The sequence below is a fragment of the Anarhichas minor genome, unplaced genomic scaffold (genome assembly GCF_050575085.1).
Source record: "Anarhichas minor isolate MPS153535 unplaced genomic scaffold, ASM5057508v1 ptg000096l, whole genome shotgun sequence".
NCBI lineage: Eukaryota > Metazoa > Chordata > Actinopteri > Perciformes > Anarhichadidae > Anarhichas > Anarhichas minor.
The window spans coordinates 178,429-198,310 of record NW_027466542.1 but is presented as its reverse complement, the minus strand read 5'-3'; the positions used below and the strand labels follow the sequence as shown (position 1 = coordinate 198,310).

Sequence of the window (19,882 nt, the reverse complement as noted above, 5' to 3'; positions counted from 1 at the left end):
GAGTAAAACGACTAGCGATTCTTTGTTAGATAAATCAATATCATGGAAATGGAAAGGGTGAAAGATACAATAACTCTGTTACATTTTCAATCATTCAGGTTTACATGATATCTTTGGAGTAGGTAATGCTTTAACGTGTTTCTGAAGAGAAAAGAGATGACAGCTCTGATTCAAGACATTCTGAGCGGCCTTCATTTTCCCTTGGGAGTAACATTCACGCTAAATGTATGAATTTTACACCAAGTAAGGACAGACATTTTTCATTGTGTATTGTGTTTGGCATTTTAGACAAACAAACAAAAATTAAAGAAGAAATAGACTACAAGGAGGATAACAATATTTTCCGATCAAGGCATATTCATACTCATACTATTCGAAAAACATCCAAAATATCTCTAACTTTGGATAACATCATAAATAAATTCAAAACATTTCAAAAATTGTACCCACTCGTCCAATGTATCTGAAAATATTGTGAATTTTTATATTGTGTGCCTGTAGGCTACTTTTATTGATTTTTTTTTTGAGGAAAGAAAGATTTATCCACAGTTAATGCTTGCAGTGCAGTTACAGTAAAGCGTTTCCGAGCGGTATTTGAACGCAGCACGCTTCACGCCCCTCTTCATCATCACTGACACTCCCACAATGCAGCGGGGTAATGTATTAACATGGCGTCAACGGTTGCTGTTTTGACCAGGGCCGTGGGATTTGAAAAATAGGATGTAAAACAACACTATGGAGACAGCTAAACAATAATCCGAAATCAACCCTAGAGCCCGAAAGTAAGTTTGTATGCGCTCTTCTGTGTTGTTCGGGTCGAAGTCGTTATTTTCTGTTTTTAATGACTTGCTGCTGTATGCCAACTGGGTGCCAATGTTATTTATTCCCCGTTAGCTAGCTCAGACGGACGACCCGGGGGCACAGCAGCTAACGTTATTTAGCCTACAAAGACCGCTAACAGGAAAGTCAAGTCAACGTGAATCATTCCCATAACACAGGTGACACCTTTTGGTTTTAATGGTGTGTATTTACTTTTGTCAATAATGTATGCGAGCGGGAGGTGCCCCCTCTTTTCATTTCTGATTTGGAAGTGGAGCTAAAACTGTCCCAGTGTTGTGTCTCAGTCTGTTTCCTCATCAGTTTCGTTTCCCCTGAACCAACAGTAACGTTACCTGAAACAAAAGTCAGCCCAACCAGTTACGTATGCGACGTGTAACTGCAACCTAACATTCGCCCCAGATTACTCACAAGGGCATACGGAATCACTCTTTATCAAATAGTCAATCTCTATCATAACACAATAATGTATCAGTTGATTTACATGTTGTATCAGTAATCTAAATATACAAAGTTTTAGCAACTGAAGTTATAAAACTAATTTAGTTTAGGATACGATATAGACTTGTGTCGTGTTAGAAATGCACTAGTAAGATTTAAATGGATAAAAAGTTGCATCTTTTTTTGTGTGTGTGGATTGATCCAGGAAATCACCCCCACTGCTTCTGTAAGTGAATTCACACCAAGATATTTTGGAATGATTTGGCAGACTTGCCAACTTGATAATGTTGTTTGAATGAAACTCTTCCATGTTTTGTACACAAGAAAAGGAATGAATTCCCCTAAAAATCAAGTCGCACAACTTAATTAAAGTTAAAATACAAAAGGTAGAAAGCCTTTACTTATTGTAGCTTCACGATGGAAAACAACCCCAACACTTCTTGTCATCTTTACCTTGTTTTATTTATTAATTTATTTTACCACACCATGTGAGTCAAAATAATTTTATTTTTATTGCACTTAGAACAAATTACCTTTTAGTTGACCATAGTCAAACCTCATGTGACTGTTGAAGAATGTAGCCTCCTCTTTGGAGATTCTGTACATTTCTGTAGTTAAAGAAATGTACATACGCCCTGTAAGTTTACACATGTGTTGGATCAGTTAGCTTCACCTGAACTGGTAAAACAAGAGACACAGCAGGCTATCACAATGTAGAGTAATCTTGTAGTTAGACTGATTGCTATGATTTCCTCTCTTCTTATTTCCTAGACTTTAGGTGGCCTGCCTACCTGCTCATCCTTAGCGTGGTGTTGACTCCACCAGGGACAAGAACAGCAGGACAGGGATGGATGAGTCCAAAAGTCCAGTCAAATCAGTCAAACAGTCTCAACCCAGAGGACCCAAAGCTTTGTCCAGTGAGAAGTCCAATAAAGAGGCTCCTGCGCAGAGAGAGGGTACCAAGTCTGCAACCCGCAGCAAAGAAAACCTCACCACTGCAAAGGATGAACATAATATAGTCAGTCAAGGAAGCCGCGGGCCAGGCAAGACTTTCACAGACGTCCCCCAGGACAAGAGAAGAGGGCGGCCCTCCAGGCTCACTAGACTGACTGGAAGAACGAGTTCTGGGGAGAGGGGGACAGGAAAGGTGGCAAGCTCACAACAGAAGCTGGTGGCACAGGATCCCGACACCAGGGTGTCTGTTTCTGCAGACAGCAGCCCCTCGGCAAACAGAGAGATCAGCTCTCCTGTAGTGCCTGGTACACCTGAGAAAGGCCTCACAGAGCTCCATTGTAGCTCCATTGTAGTTCAAGCAAAAGAAAAGTCCCATGGTGAGTTTGGACAATGTTTTTCCTGAGATGTCTCTCCACCAAAATGTATCTTTGTATGTAACTGCCTTGTCGTTGTTGCTTGTAGGGGTGAAAGCAACATCATTGATGCATCGGTCTATTAAAGAGGTGAGGCCCACCCTGGAGGATGGGCCGCTGACAGAGCAACAGCTGGGCCTCCGACAGGCAGAGGAGCGCCTCTACAGAGACTACATCCACCGACTGTTGAAAGTAAGGCAACAATCCAGTCATGCCTGATATACAGGAAATGTGTGGTTCAGCTAATCTCAGCTGCTGCATTATGGGTTCAGCCAGTATACATCTGCAATGGATAGATTGATAAATAGCTCAAGACATGTATTCGTCATAAAATCTAAATCAAACAACTGCTCCAAGTCCAAATACACTATGAAGTCTTCAAACATAACGACCCTGTTATTGTAAATTCATACTTTCTGTGTTTTTCAATGACAAAGAAGGAGTAATAATGAAAGCGAGGTAATTTAACTCTTATTATTCCCATAATTCATAAAAATGGGGGATGTTTAAACTTTCGTAGAGCTCATTATATAAGTGTCGCCCAGAACTTAACTTACTTAATTACAGCTAAAATATTTTGGGACGGAAAATAACTGCACACAAAAGCGACAACTACTTATGTTTCATACCATTCCAACTGAGACTGTATTTTTTGGAGCCAGAGTTCCTGCACAGCTGTTTTTGTGTTGAGACAAAAAAAAAGGCTGACGCACTGGAGAAGTTTGACTTACTTTGATAAATAAAGATAATAATGAAAACCCAACCTGTCCATTCTTTCACTTTGTCCCATGGAATCATCACCAGCTTGTTTTTTTCCCTGTGCTTGTGATTTGTTTGTTTTTTATCTCCAACTAGTACGAGCAGGTGGGATTTGTGATTGTGATCATGTGATCCCCAAATTTCCAGCTGGAAAAACTGCAAGAGAACATGCATGAACTGATTGCTTTTGCTTCTCTCCCTGTTTTCACAGCAGTCCCCCGAGTACCCAAACTATCAATACTTATGCAAGCTCTGTTCTGTGCACATTGAGAACATTCAAGGAGCCCACAAACACATCAAGGAGAAGAGACACAAGAAGAACATAATGGTACGGGAACATTTAAGTTCGTATCGTCACTCATTCCAGGACCTGCTTGAGTAATGCAATTCTTCTGAATTGGCACAAAGTAAGGGTTTAGAATGAAGTCTTTAACATACTCTGGTTCTGGTGTTTCAGGAGAAACAGGAGGAGAATGAGCTGCGTGCCCTGCCGCCCGCCTCTGCTGCCCAGCTGAAGGCCGTGGACACGGCCGTCCTGGATACAGTGAGGCAGCACGGGATCTCAGAGGAGGACTTTGAGGTTCGGAAAGCCGTGGTCATCAGGATGGAAGAGATCATCAAGAGGCACCTCTCAGGTTGTATGCCGTCATCATATGTCCTTAGAAAATTAGACTTTGCTGGTCCTCAGTGCCCAGTTTATTCTGTATTTATATAAGTCTTTATTAATCCTTCCAATATCTTTTCTTTGGTTTTCCAGCTTGTGCTCTCCGTCTCTATGGTTCATGTCTTACCCGATTTGCCTTCAAGACGAGTGATATCAACATCGATGTCACCCACCCCCCCTCAGTAAGTCGGCTCTTGCTATATAAAAAAATATGATGTGCATTTTCAATAATGACATTATACGTCAGCAGTGACATTTGGTCTAATAGTTCTCTCATTCCTTTCCTCCGTTCAGATGACACAACCGGAGGTCTTGATTCAAGTGCTGGAAATCCTTAAGAAAAGCCGTAAGTTTTGCTCAGTGCATGTTCACTTTTTACACGAGTTGAGACATGATGATTTGTTATTAGGGCCTAAAAATACAATCTCAGATTTGTTCACATTACATCCGATTAACGATTTTTTTCCTAAAATCAAACTAGGCCGACAAAAGACAAAGGAATTATTAACTTTCTCCAATCTTCACTTTAAAAACAAAAACAAATAAAGATGCCTCTTGGAAAAAATGTTTCCCTGAAGAAAAAAAGCTGTTCGTAAACATGTTATTGTGCATGCCCTGTGGCACGTTACCAACTCTTTTAGGGAACCAACTCCTCCCTTTTTATTAGCGCTAGTGCCATGTTGAACAGTGTCTGAAGAGAACTCGCATGCTAACTATGAACTACAGGAGCTGAGGGAAGTGATGGCAGTTCTGTACCATAATTAAACCATTTATAGGTCCTAAACCATGAATTTAAATTCATTAATTAATCAAAATGATTGCCCAGCTCTAATTTTTACCAAGTAGTATAACCCCACTGTTTTTGTTCGTCTGGAATTCTTGGCTTTGTCTTGTTGGTTCATATGTCTGATAGCATGTGCAAATTAGACCAAGCGGAACGTTGTCAAGAAGCACATTGTTTTGAAATTCATTATCTGCTTTGGTCTTGAGTTACGATAATATGTTTGTCCTCATGACCTCATTCAGGTGGTTCCAGTTTTATGTAAAAGTCCTGCAATGAATTTGAGTTTGTGCAACTCTTCTCCAGGTAATTTAACACTTTTTATTTTTTCCTGTCTCTTCTATAGCTGAATTTTCCGAGGTTGAGTCAGATTTTCATGCCAAAGTTCCTGCCATTTTCTGTCGGGATGTTAGCAAGTAAGTGTATCATCAAATGCATTGATGCAGGTATTTATTTATATATATATATATATATATATATATATATATATATATATATATATATATATATATATATATATATATATATATATATATATATATATATATATATATATATATATATATATATATATATATATATATATATATATATATATATATATATATATATATATATATATATATATATTAGTAGAAATGTATTTTAAGGTTTAATTGTGTAGCATTTTTCATACAATGAATGCAGCACAAAGTGCTTTACAATAAGGGAAAAAAAGACGTATGAACATAAAAACAGGGAAAGTTAGAGGGAAAATAAAACCCGCTGTATAATAATATAATATTAAAATCAGTAGCCATATTTGCAGCATGCATATATACATCAATAAACACTGCAGCACCATCAGAAGGTCTCCATTCTCTTCTACTATGTTCTTATCTTTTCTCAATCAGCAGTTGAGATTTTAACTTTTTTTTAGAGGAAAACCTCCGTCACCTGGAGTGCACTCTCTACCGATTGGTCTCTGAAGCTATAAATACACACAACAGATCTCATCCCTGGCTTGATTACACCAAAAATAAGCATTTTCAGGGTTTTCTGTGTCAGGCACCCTCTCACCACTTTTAAGTTCACTTTGTATATTTCTGTCAGTTTACTGTCGTTGAGGTTTGAATAATTTGTCATACATGTCTAGAAATGGAGTTCATGGTTACTTTAGTGATAGTTTATAGTATGTAGTTCTCATGTTTTATATTTGTTTTTGTCTTAACATTGATGATTAGAGGAAAGCATTGCAACATGGTACCTTTTAGATTGTGTCATTTCACTTAGTTGTGTTAGATGATCTCATTTCCGTGTACTTATGAAACTGCACATTGTTACAGTAGATATTGACTCCCACTTACCTTTGAGGTTTGCAGTTCCAACACTAATTTATAGTCTGGCACCACTTTGGTGCCTTCCGAATATGTTTTCGAAAAAGAAAGAGTAATACATCACAGTAAAGCTTTCAGTCTTGCGTACTTGTGTCTCTCATATATTCTCGGTTAAAACATAATCTATATCTTATCCCCTCAATGAGCCGTTGCAGCAGTTAGACTGAGGTTCTGTTCAATGTCGATTTTAAGAATTTCATCCAACTTTTCATGGTGGTCTTCCCTCACTTCTGTGCCTGTGCAGCGGCCTGATGTGTAAAGTGAGTGCAGGTAATGACGTTGCTTGTCTCACCACCAATCACCTGGCAGCCCTGTCTAAACTGGAACCCAGACTAATCCCCCTGGTGCTGGCCTTCCGCTACTGGGCAAGGGTAAGGCTGTGACCGACTCTCTTCGGCTGAAAGAAGAAGCGATAAATAGCTTCTGATGGGTTTCAGTGTGTTCAGTCATTTTTATTTGTATGCATTTTCCTACACGTTTCAGCAAAAACTGATATTCCCTTTGAAGTACAAACACATGTGTCAGCAGGTTGGAAATTAAAAAGAATAGTTTGCTTAACGCAATTCTTATAAATCCTTTTTTTTTTTTTTTACTAATTAGTATGTTAATTAGATGACACACACAAATAGTATACTGTTCTTGGACTTTAAAGCAGACAGAACATAAACGCTTTGTGATGGCAATGCTTTAGTATTTATTTTAATTTAATTTTATGAAACAATCTATATTACCTATATGTCCTAATGCCAATTATAGAAAATGGAATAAGGCTAAAATGCAGACTAAAGCATTTTTTCCCCCCTGTATGTTTATCTCCACAGCTGTGTCATGTTGACTGCCAGGCTGAGGGGGGCATCCCCTCGTACTCCTTAGCCCTCATGGTCATCTTTTTCCTGCAGCAGAAGAAGGAGCCTATCCTCCCCGTCTACCTGGGCCGCTGGGTATGTGAAGTGTTGGGTTTTTTCAGGTCTTAGTCCACCTTTCCACTCAGGGAAGACAGTTGTACTTATTTGTAAGTGCCATCCTGCCTACCCCCCCCCCCCCCCTTTTTTTTTTCTTTTTTTAAATAGAGCACAAACTAAAATATATTATTTATTTAAATATATTTCTGGGAAACAAGCTGCAATTTAATACAGTTCTCTGAAAACACAATTGATAGTGTAAGTGTCCCAGGTGTAATGTAGACATTGTCCACCCATTCACTGGAATTCATACTATGATCCGCATTCTTAGTCTGCGTCATGTACATGACATGTCTGACAGGTCTCAGGTCTGTGTTGGGAAACCTGGGTCGAACACAAGATTTAGATGTGAAGGTGTGTCCGTGTCTGCCAGATTTCCACTTTCACCGCTTAACCTTGCCATCAGACAGCCATTTCTGACAGAAAACTGAATCTGATATATTGCATTGTGATGCTAAACATACAAAATTGAATGTTCAGATTTGAATACATCAAGAACAGCAGTGGGAAGCTACAGAATGATATGGAAACCTAAACAAATACAAATAGATAATGGACACACACTTAAACAAAGGTTTTCTGAAGTTGCATGTTAAAGAGAAGAAAACCAGCCTGAAAACCAGTGTTTTGCTTCTCGCCATGTTTGAAAGTTTCAAGCCCTCATTCCAACAACATTCCACACCTGGTATCACTGCTTGGTGTGGTATGTGCCCGTGAACCTGTAACTACACCCAACTCCTTTCTCCATGCACTTTTAATGTAGGTGAAGTTGTGCCAGAAACACTCTGCTACCCCATCAAACAGTCACATCAACAGGTCCAAAATAAATACGTCACAAATCTATACTGTAATAGTTATAACCTAACATAACAATCCAATCTAAAACTTATCCTGAATCTCTCAAGTGACCCAAATGTTTGCTTTCCTGTTCTGTGAGATCAGACGGCAACAGTAGGCTTTCCTTCACTTTTGTAGTTGTAGTTCACTTCTTCGTGCTCGACATGTGCTTTTCTGCTTGCACGGCAGAGGACATAATGCAGTGATGGAGGGCATTTATTCACTTAGAGCTGAACTTTCTAAAACTGGAGGGCTTTTGCGCTTTCCTCAAAAAATGCACGGTGGGCTGGGTGGATGAAAATGCGAGGCTTCCGTGTATCCTACTTGTTAAGATGCAGCGTGTGCAATCGCAAAGTCGTTGGTAGGGGAATTTTGTTACAACATGACTTCCTCCTCTGTCTCCTCAGACAGTCTGTCCTCTGTCTGTCTCAATAAAGGCTAAAGTTGTGAAAGAAATAGAAATAATTATTTTAAAAGTGGGGACATTTGAACCACTTCTCACTGAGATAGAAATGCTAACATCAGAGGGCGACTATCACTTTCCTGCTTAGGTTACAAAAAGCACAGACAGTCTTCTGTAGTCTTCTTCCTCCTGTGGATATTTTCATTACACTGTAAGTCTGCACACAACAATATGAATTCAGATTTCTAACCTTGATGCCTTCAGACATTATACACAATCAATATTTGTTGATAATTAATATATTGGCAAATATTCCTTTTGTAAAGAATAAAATGATGTTTGCGTATTTCTTAACAACATCATATTCTTTGGGCATTGTACAGTTTGGATATGAAATCATTTAACTTGTCAAGTTAAATGCTGATATAGGCAGCAACACGAGCTGTGAGATGACCACTAGGAGTGTAGTGTAGCAAGGCCCCAAGCCTTCACCAGTAGCATCACGATATAGCATGAAAACCTGCCTGCCAAGGAGATGCAGAGTTTAAACTTCTTTTTTTTATTTTTTATTTTAAAGTCACCTCTTTGTTTTAATGTTAATTGTCTTCTCTGTTTGACTTAATTCTCCTCTTTCAGATCGAGGACTTTGATGTGAAACATGTGGACGAGTATCATCTAACTGGAATCTCGCTGGACGCGTTCGTCCGGTGGGAGCGCAGACCTCCAAGCTCCACGGACAACCGAAACGATGCCAGAGGAGAAGGCAGACCCAAACCAGAGCAGAAAAAAGCTGCTGATACTTATTACTCAGAAGGCTTGGTGAGTCTCTCTGCAGCACACAGTCATGTCATAAGAGAGCAATTTAGACTGACTTTGATTCAGATTTCAAATCATGCTTTTGGAGAGCAAAAGTGGAAAAATGGCGGGCAGTGTTGATATTCTTGCTGTGTCACCCTGCTTTTTACTATGCCTCTTTTACTGTCCCTTAAAGACTCGCCTAACTTTGGACCTGGGTAAAGGTGTGTCGTTGGGCCAGTTGTGGTTGGAGCTCTTACGTTTCTACACACTGGAGTTTGCTCTTGAAGAATACATCATCAGCATCCGCCTAAAGGAGCTCCTCTCTAGAGAAGCGAAGAACTGGCCTCGCCGCAGGCTCGCCATTGAAGGTGAGAGACTACTTCATTGTAAAAAAAAAAAAAAAAAATTAAAAAATTGAATGGTTTGACTGGTCTGGAGAAATATCAGAAATTCACTCTGTATTATTGTTTTTACATTTTAGATCCTTTTGCCTTGAAGAGGAATGTCGCGCGAAGCTTGAACAGCCAAATGGTGTTTGAGTACATCCAGGAGCGTTTACGTACGGCTTACAAATACTTTGCTTGCCCTCAGAGAAGGAGCCCTGGGGGGCGCCAGAGAGCCAAGAAGGCAGACAAGCAAGGTGCAAAACTGAAAGAGCTTGAGAAAGAAGACGAAGAAGAGGATGATGGAAAAGGCCTAGGCTCTCAGGGGGGGCAGCAAGGGTTTAAGGAGGATGAGGAGCCTGACAGTGATGATGAAGATGCATCAGATCCGTCCAGAAAAAGTAATGAGAAGACTTTAGATGCAAGCCTCATGGACATGGCTCTCCATGAGGGGAACAAACCGTCCTTCTGCCCCAACGGCCTGCCGGACAGTGACAAGGAAGAGGAAGAGGTGGAGGGAAGCAGTATTTCAGATAAGGACGGGCCTGTTACGTCAGAGGATCTTCACTATGTGTTTGATAAGATGATTTTCACTAGTGGGAAGGTAATTATCACCATTCACCGTTTGTAATCCAGCATAAAATCAAGTATTTGTTGATGTTGATTTGAGTATAAATAAAAAAATTTCTTTGACAATGGTAAAATATTGTAACCCATTGTACTGCCAAAAATCCTAAATTGTGTATTTAATACTATTTAATATAGCTTCTGAACTGTAAAAAAAAGAAGAAGAAAAAGACATAAATTGTAGATTTCAACCTTTCCCACGTTTATAGCTGCAGTTTAGGAGAAGCATCATCCTGTCAGCATTGATGGGTTCAGGTCACTTAGGTGAGATGTTTACATTTAGGGAGGGTCTTTATTGGATTATTGACACATGATGACATAGTCTATGTATATATATATATATATATATATATAGGCTTCAGGTTGTCGGAGCATAATGCAACCTTTAAGACATCCAACATGGGGAAATTGCCCCACACAAATGTTTTGTCACAATGCTGTTCTATACGTGCACGCCATTATCTTGCACTCAGTTTGTTCTGTTTGAGTCCGTCATGCGTAGCCAATCATTACATTTATCGTCTTTGAAATTTGTCGTTCCAGCCCCCAACTGTTGTGTGTAGCATGTGCAAGCGAGATGGTCACCTGAAGGACGAGTGTCCTGAAGACTTCAAGAAGATCGAGCTGAAGCCTCTGCCTCCTATGAACGACCGCTTCAGAGATATCCTCGATGGGCTCTGCAAATTGTGCTTCTGTATGTAGTCAACGGTGCACTTTCTTTCACTTGACTCTTTTCTGAAAGGTAGCAATGAACATACAAGTAATTTGACTCCGGTTTTACGCTGCTCTCAATGTACCTACACAGAAAGAAGACATGCAGCTAAAACAAGGACGACAAAAAAAACCATTGGGCCAGAGAACGTGTCTTATTTCGTGTATACTTTAAACCAGTGATTCTCAACTGGTGGGTCGCGACCCAAAAGTGGGTTGCGGACCCGTTTTCAGTGGGTCGCGGGCCACTGCCTGGCCAAAAAAAAAAGAAATCCTGTGCTTTTATTTTGAAGGTGATTTTTTTTATGCAGAGTGCCGTCTATTCACACTCCTTAACAATATTTGCCTTGTATGCCTTGTAATGATAATATCAGCAGAGGATAAACTGAACACTATACCTCTGTCAAATGACACTATAAGTAGAATAATTGAAGACATGTCGGATGACATCAAACAACAGACCACAGCTCGAATTTAGGCAAGTGGTCATTTTGCATTACAAATGGACGAATCTACAGACATAACAAACAAAACAGTTTTACTCGTTTACGTGAAACATGTGTGGGACGGGGACTTACAGGAACAATTTCTCTGCACAAGAGAGCTCCCTACTAGATTTTCAGCTCAGGTTCGAACTGCACCATCTTTTCATTAAATACATTTGAGAAGTTGAACATTTTTCTCGATTTGGGTCGCAGCTTGTCATTAAGGGGTGATGGTGGGTCCCGCAGCCAGGCCAGTTGAGAACCACTGCTTTAAACCCATTTAAAAGTAAACTGCATTACGTTTACTTCCCAACTATAACCTAAACTAGTAGGTTTACTCTTATCCACTGCAAGTAAGCCTGCCCAGTATCACTTAATCAGTGTTAGATAATCAGTATTAAAGGGTTGTTGTGCTGCAAATTATCATTTTCATTTTTGATTGATTATTGATTATTGATTAGTTTAAATGATTAATGATGTCCAATTTTGTCAGACCAGAACTCCAAAATATCTATTTCCCTGTAATTGAGATCGCCGAAAAAATTGCGATTAATTTTATTTTGATTGACTAATGAGATTAAACGAGTAAGCATTGCAGCTCTGTCTGATTGAATTTCTGTTCTGTTTTTTAGATGAATTGTCACCTACACATGCTGAGCAGCAGAAGAGGGAGCAGATCCTCTGCAGCCTGGAGAGGTTCATAAGGAAGGAGTACAATGGTGAGCATTAAGCATGAACTACTATAGACTACAAGTATTGAACCACAGCCTTTATGCATACTCCTTCAATGTAGAGAGAACCAGGCCTTTTTTCTAATGTCATTTTATCTGCAAGCCCTCCATTTATTTTCCCATTTTTGTTGTGTTCATTTGTTGTTGTTAATGCTCTGTACATTTCAAGTTAAAAGGCCTTCCAGCTGTACACAAGACATAATGTCTTCCCTGGAAGGCCTTTATTGTGAAAAGTCAGGGCGAATTGTTGAGTTTCAATAACAACAGCTTAAACCACAAGTTTAGTTAAGAATAATCAATCGGAGTGAATGAATCAGTATTTCTGTTAAAGATACTTTTAACAGACTGGCTATGATTGGAGAAACAGTTGTTTGTTATTTGTTTGTTAAAATAGACATAATGTCTATTTTACATTTGGATGGAAATGTGAAACTCTTCCTGTGCCTGAATCCACAGATAAAGCTCAGCTCTGCTTGTTTGGCTCCTCCAAGAATGGCTTTGGCTTCCGCGACAGTGACCTCGACATCTGCATGACTCTGGAGGGCCACGAGACTGCAGAGGTAGGCGGACAAAACATTTAATGTAGCTCACGCTTCCTCATTGAGAGAAGAGATAGTCTTCCACTGTTACATTTGTGTTTTGATCTGTCTGAACAGAGGCTGAACTGCAAAGAGATCATTGAAGGCCTCGCAAAAGTGCTGAAGAAGCATACAGGTGAATTAACACGTACTAATTATCTCTTTAGATCTATTTCTATGTGTCAAGGACTGAATCTGACTGGTTGTGATCTCCCATTTTTCCCAACATCACAGGTTTGAGGAACATCTTGCCTATCACAACAGCTAAAGTGCCTATTGTGAAGTTTGAACACAGACAGAGTGGTTTGGAGGGCGATATTAGCCTTTACAATACTCTGGTGAGTGAAGCAGAACCTTTGTTCACTGTTATATAAAGTCTTTTCTTTATTGGAAGTGCTGTATGAATCCATTTTGACGGGTTATCTGTGTAGGCTCAACACAACACCAGAATGCTGGCTACGTATGCAGCCCTGGATCCACGTGTGCAATTCCTGGGATACACAATGAAGGTCTTTGCAAAGGTATGTGAAAGCTGTCTGACTGATACAGTAACCCTTAACTGGTTGCTTTTGGACAGTTTGCGCTGTAGTTTTCTGTCCTAGTTCCTCCTTCAAACGTGTTTGTCGACATTGTATTGACATTCAAGAGCACTGCCTGAATATATCCCATAACTACGGCTTCCTGACATAAAAAAAAACAACAACATTGAGACATCTGGATTGGGTCGCTCCAGCTATTTGCAAATTCAGTGTTAAATCTATGTGGAATGTCTTCTGACTAGTGGTTTACTTAATGTAAGTGCACCATGAAATGTCAGTTGTTTAGACAGTTAACAGCGAGTATTGTAACGAGCCCTCGTGAATGGCAATTATAGATCCGGTGGATGAAAAAATTGGAAGCAGTCAATTACAATGAAAGGTAAGCTAACTGGGTTTGACTGCAGTATCACAAGCTGTAATATAACAGTTTCAAAGGGCGATGTACCAAACATAAAACAGCCAATCCAGTTTAAACTTCGTTTCATTCTTGTATGTGTACATGGAAAAATACATTTTCAGAATGAGTAGAGTGCAGTTTAAAGTGAGAGGGAACAATCGCGCAACCCAACGGACCTTATTGGCTCCATGTTATATAATGTCACTCATAGATTTACCAAGTGACGCCTGTACATTTTTACTCCAATTTACACTTTTTGAAATAATAATAATCATTTCATTGTCAAATATGTCATCTATATTCCATATGACCTCTTCTGCTCACTCTAAGCCGTAACTACATTGTTATGACAAAATAACCTTAACTCCAGGCCGACTGAATAGCTTTGTCTCTCTTCCATGTGTCCATTGGCTCGTGTCTTGTTTTGTTGATTGCTTCAGTCAACAGTTAAAGCTCCACCATTTATCAATTATTTTATAACATATCATGTTTGAATTTGTCTGTTAAAAGGCGACTAATCTCCACTTAGTAACACTTACGTACTGGTACCCACACTAACGAGGCTAAGTTTGAACTGTAAGAGTAACTGAACGCCCAGGACACCGTGACATCACTGTTGGGTGTGGTTGCAGGTGCCAGAAAGCTGCAGCTGTCCTTTTTTGCTCATATCTCATGTACTATACACCTAATGGCATGTTTCTGAGGAGCACCTCAAGCCACTGAAGTGTTGCTGTGTTTTCTCTTGCTTTTTTAACTAACGTCCCTCCGTGCTCACAGCGCTGCGACATTGGGGACGCGTCCAGAGGAAGCCTCTCATCTTACGCTTACATCTTGATGGTGCTTTACTTCCTGCAGCAGAAGCAGCCCCCAGTCATTCCGGTCTTACAGGAGGTACCGGCCCCTCACTAATGACTCAGAAGAAATGAACTCAAACATAAAGGGCTTATCCTTCACTAAAACATGATAAATAGCTCTGTATGATGTCTTTTTAGATCTTTGATGGGAACACTGTCCCCCAGCGGATGGTAGATGGCTGGAATGCTTTCTTTTGTGATGACCTTGAGGATCTGGTGAGTTAAATAAAACGGACTTTAAAAAGGATGATCTTTAATTTGAGATGGTAGTGCATTAAATGCCATTATCTGAATGTAGTCCAAATCTGCCGTTTCTCCTGTCACAAATCTTCTGCTGTCTCAGCATTAAATATAAATAGATACTAAGTGTGTTTCTTCTGTCCGCACAGCGTCGGCATCTCTCAGAGCTGCAGCCGAACACGGAGTCGGTGGGAGAGCTGTGGTTGGGTCTCCTTCGCTTTTACACTGAAGAATTTGACTTCAAAGAGCACGTCATCAGCATCCGCCAAAGGAAACGCCTCACCACCTTTGAGAAGCAGTGGACCAGTAAATGCATCGCTATTGAAGGTGCGCACACTACAAACACTATAAACTATTATGTTGGGGCATTTTTCGACTTTATTAGACGGATGGCAGCGTAGAGACAGACTGGAAACTGGGGGAGACAGAGGGGTGTGATATGCAATAAATGCCTGAATCGAACATTGGTTGTTGCGGTTATCTGGCATCCGCTGCAACCATTTGGCTACCAAGGCACTCCAGGATCTGCTCTTCCACTCACTCATCTGTTCTTCTCCTCAGATCCCTTTGATTTGAATCATAATCTTGGTGCTGGAGTTTCTCGCAAAAGTAAGTGCCTTAGTCTATCATATGTTTTCTTGTCATAGATGTGTTTTTTTCCTTTTACTAGAGACTTCTGATCTCTGGCAGTCCAGCCTCTCTAGCAGTTTATGACTATTTGAATGAAGAAGCAGGTGTTCGTGTCAGCTTCTGCTTCAATTTACTGACGGTGTGAAAATGTTCCTTGTTTGCTTCCTCTAGTGACAAACTTCATCATGAAGGCCTTTATAAACGGGAGAAAGTTGTTTGGGACTCCGTTCTGCCCCGTAATGGGGACCGAAGTGGTACGTCACTCTCCAACCAACCGAATTGAATAAACAGCCAATTTGAATGCTCTGTGTTCTGAGGAAACTGTCTAAACCAGCTGCTGTTTCCGTTGTGTTCTGCTGCAGGACTACTTCTTTGACTCAAAGGTGTTGACAGACGGCGAGTTGGCGCCCAATGACAGGTGCTGCAGGATCTGCGGGAAGATTGGACATTACATGAAGGACTGTCCAAAGAGACGCAGGTTGTCCCCTCTTTGTTATATATAAAATGTATTACATTTATTTTTTCAAAGCATCACTGTCCACAGCTTTTTTTTATACATCAAAACATATTAGGGAGCAACAGTGATTTTTTTTTTTTTCGATGTCCAGAAGCACGAGTCATATTTAGATGATCTACGAGTAGGTTCATTAAGTGTCAATGAACATTAAATAGCCAGTTTCTCTTTATTTATCTGTATGTTAAGTATACTGCGTCATTGGAGCTTTCCAATTATGGTTTCAGGTCTGAGAGTTGTTTGTTTCTAACTCTCTCTCTCTTCTTAACGAATGAGTGTTGTCATTTCCAGCATACAGTAGCTGTGAATTTAAACACAATTAGTGATGTTGAAATCAACTCAAGTTTAATTTTCTTTCTCCTTTTTTAATTGTGATAAGGCTACTATACTTAGCTGTAATAGAACATGTACATTTGATTAAGGTCATACGTTTTTCCATAATAAAAATCAGCTCAAATTAGCTTTTCCCATCAAAGTGGGAACAAAGAACAGGTGACAGCGAAAAGTAAATCCGAGAGACAAACACGTGATTGAGAAGGAAAAACTTCAGAAACGAGTAGACGAGCAACAGGAAGAGATTGACTGTTTCCTGACGGTCCAACTAAGTTCAGCCAACTTAGTGAGGTTAGACTGTTCAATAGGTGGTGTTTGTAAAGGTGCACTTTCTTTTATAACTGTCTCATAACTAGCTGAAGCTATCAATATGTAACTGTTGTGTGTGTATATATACGAATTTTGTTGGAATTTCAATTAACATCTTAACCTTTTTTGTTGGAAGAGTTTTGTAGGATTGGTAGTAGAGGGTGTACAGAGGTCTATTTGATATTTATAAGAGCCTGTTTCATTGTTATTGTTATTATTCTTGTTTGAATGTCTGCACACTCATTTATGTGTTTGTGCTGAATGTGTCAGATTTATTCTTCCCTTCTTGATGTGCCCTGAACTTTGTCCTCTGCCAGGATGAAGAAGAAGGAAAACGACAAAGACGAGGACATAAAAGAGGAGGAGCGGGAGCCGAAGGACAGGCGTTGTTTCCAGTGTGGGGACATGGGGCACGTGAGGAGGGACTGTCCTGAGTACCGCCACCTCAAACAGAGGACCGCCGGAGCACCAGGTATCCACAATATCCACATCCAACCTCAAGACGACCTCGCAAAGTGTTTCTCTAAATGTTAGAGGCGCTTTGTTAACAAAGGTTAACTGTTGTGACACACAGCTGATATTCAGACCATTAGGGTGTGAAAATAACACTGCTCATTCTTATTCTTCCCCAGTTCCTCACATGGTACGAACTGTAGTGAGCTCCCAGTCCATCCCCATTCCCCAGACAGCTGCAGACTGTCCTGGACGGACCAGACAGCCCTCTGAATGTGTGAGTACAATAGTGAGACATTACACTGGGGTCAGTTCACCCACATTACAAATAAATATACAAATAATGTCTCACTCCTGTAGAGATTTCTGCCTCCATCCAAATACAAAAAAAGTGAATGGAATTTGTTGGGCCCATAGAAGCGAAAGATGATATTTGCGAGAATTAGTGTTTTGTGTCATCTTACTCGATGAAGGCCTCACAGCTGAAATGTAATTGAGAACGTGATTACAAGTGATTGAGAGATTGTGTAGAATTTTTTTGGTTTTAAAATTCTATGCACATGTCAAAACATTTGGGTGTGTACGAAGTTTGTCATAATTAATAATCCCTATAAAACTGGTTCACAATGATATCTTGAAACGTGGGCAATTAAAACTAATTTGGATGAACTTGACCTTTTAAACCTCTGTTGATACTGCAAAGCTGTTAATGAAACAGAATTTGGAAATCTAATTATGTTTTCCCAGTTGAATGAATTAATATTTGAATATAAAAATAAAAAGCATGACTTTCCGCAGTTTTTTAAAAACCTCTTTCTTTCTTCTTGTCAATAGTCCGATAGTCGGCAGACTCCGCCCTACTCCCCGCAGCCTACAGCTGTTCCTCAGAGTTCCTCAAAGTCCTCCAGTTCCCCTCAGCCCTCCCACATTAAGACCGGTCCCGCTGGTCCCCCGAAGCAGCCTGTTCACCCCCAGGTCCCCCTGTCTCTCTTCAGCTTCCCTACCTCCCATCCAGGCCAGTACCTCCCCTCCACCTCCTGGCCCATACACGGACCAGTCCTCACCACGTCCTCTCCCAACGGCCCCTCCCCGCCCGGTCTGAAATTCGCCCTGCGTTCAGCGTCGGGGAACGGGAGTCCCACAGGCTCAGGGGGAAACCCCAGCCCCATGAACCTGAACGACCCCAGCATCATCTTCGCCCAGCCGGCGGGGAGACAGCTGGGCCTCGGGCCAGGACGGGAAGGACACTGGCACAACCACTTGGCACAACCTGGGTCACTCATGGGCAATGGCACTGTGGTCAAGTCAGGTATTCACTGGGTGAACTTTGGTGGCACCTTCTATGTCTTTTTGTCTTCCTGTTTCTGTATCTTTAAATACAGATTGACATGTCATCCTAATTATACAATTACATATCTGATTTTGTCCCCAGTCTATAATATTAATTGCAACAGTAGTTATTTGCCTTTTTACAGAGAAAATCAAGGAATAATTTAAATACCATATATCTGTGATCCCCTGAAATACAAGGTGACATCACGCTCACTCCGATCGGGGCCACGCCCCCTTAACGAGACATACAGACGTCGCATTTCAGCAGAACTTTGGACAGTTGTGATTCATTTTTCAAATTAATTTAAGTATTCTGTACCATCACCTGCAGTCACCCAGAAGTAGAACTGTATTTGACTGTTTTCTATCTACTATGTCAACAGTAGTTACACACGTTACTCTTGTTTACAGATGTAACACAGATAGGAGGTAGGTCACAGTAACACATGAGTGAACCTTCATCATTTTAGACAGTGAAGGGTTAAATGCTGTCAGATGCAGTTCTTTAGGCTGATGGTAACGGTTCACAACATCACTGGTGAAGGAACAGTGTTCACTGAGGGTATTACTGGGATATTACATTATTAGATTTGATTGAACTTTGTCTTTTTTTTCTGAGTTAGTGATTGTGTTCGGATTTTGTCTCCACAGAGTCGAGCCACCCAGCCCAGTTTGTAGGCGTAAGCCAAGGCTCTCGGTTATGGGAGCACAATAAAACACCACAGTACGCCCTGCCTCCATCCTGGCCCTACCGGATGCCCCAGAACTTCATCCAGCAGGGCAACGGAGGCTACCAGCCTGGAAAACCCTTCATGGCCCAAGGTCAGACATGACAGATATTTATTTTACTGCCGCTGACAGGAATAGATTAACACAAGTTCTCCATTTGTGCTGACTTGGATTTTTTTCTTTCACCAGGGTCTGTGGTGCATCCGAATCCCAACTTCCCCCTGGTCCCCCACGTCCGACATCAAGTAAATTTGAATTTCATTCAACAGAAGAAGTGAACTTGCATCTCCTTTTAATTCAGTTCATGGTCAGTAACCTAGCAAAGCAAAATTGTGTACTCTTTTGCATCATTCGATCACAAGAATTTTTAAAATGAATTTCTCATTTTTGTACAGTTTTTATGTTTTATTATCAGTCTCATTACATTGATTTGTGATACAAATGTAAGATATTGTAATACCCCCATTTTTGAGGGGGTCCAAAAAAGTGTTTTTATTTTATGTGTAAAGTAAGGAGGAAAAATATAAACCTTTATTTTTATTAGCTGTATTCATACTTTGATCGCCACAAGATGAAGGCTTTGAATAGACGTTTGTTTTAAAAACAATCTAACATGTCATCCTTAAGTATGTAGTGCCAAAAGCAGGGATAGCAAGAAAAAAGGGAAAAAATCCTAAATACAAAAAGCCCCCAAAAAATAAAGAAAAAAAAGCAAACAACTTTATTGTGTCGTTTGGGTTCATCTCTTCAGTGTGAATGATCCTGGATACTGTGCGGTTTTAAACACAATAACCAAACCAGGTCTTTAAAGG

The 19,882-nt window shown here is 40.3% G+C and overlaps 1 protein-coding gene across 3 annotated transcripts; it reads left to right on the top strand.

Moving 5' to 3' along the window:
• The first annotated feature begins 625 nt into the window (after positions 1-625).
• tut4 (terminal uridylyl transferase 4) lies at positions 626-19,789 on the top strand. Of its 3 annotated transcripts, none has more exons than XM_076082578.1 (31): positions 633-782; positions 895-998; positions 2,050-2,609; positions 2,695-2,837; positions 3,616-3,732; positions 3,862-4,039; positions 4,162-4,250; positions 4,363-4,414; positions 5,196-5,265; positions 6,470-6,596; positions 7,047-7,166; positions 9,064-9,246; positions 9,419-9,593; positions 9,707-10,212; positions 10,779-10,929; positions 12,064-12,150; positions 12,619-12,722; positions 12,819-12,876; positions 12,975-13,078; positions 13,172-13,261; positions 14,454-14,567; positions 14,669-14,746; positions 14,920-15,097; positions 15,332-15,379; positions 15,572-15,654; positions 15,763-15,878; positions 16,874-17,028; positions 17,189-17,286; positions 17,844-18,318; positions 18,993-19,163; positions 19,260-19,789. In XM_076082578.1, exons 3-31 carry the CDS (start codon positions 2,126-2,128, stop codon positions 19,346-19,348), a joined length of 4,443 nt encoding a protein of 1,480 aa, XP_075938693.1. In that variant the 5' UTR covers positions 633-782; positions 895-998; positions 2,050-2,125; the 3' UTR covers positions 19,349-19,789. The 3 variants fall into 3 exon arrangements, with proteins under 3 accessions (XP_075938692.1, XP_075938693.1, XP_075938694.1); XM_076082579.1 differs by having other exon boundaries at positions 659-782; positions 899-998; XM_076082577.1 differs by lacking the exon at positions 895-998 and having other exon boundaries at positions 626-782.
• The last annotated feature ends 93 nt before the right edge of the window (positions 19,790-19,882 follow it).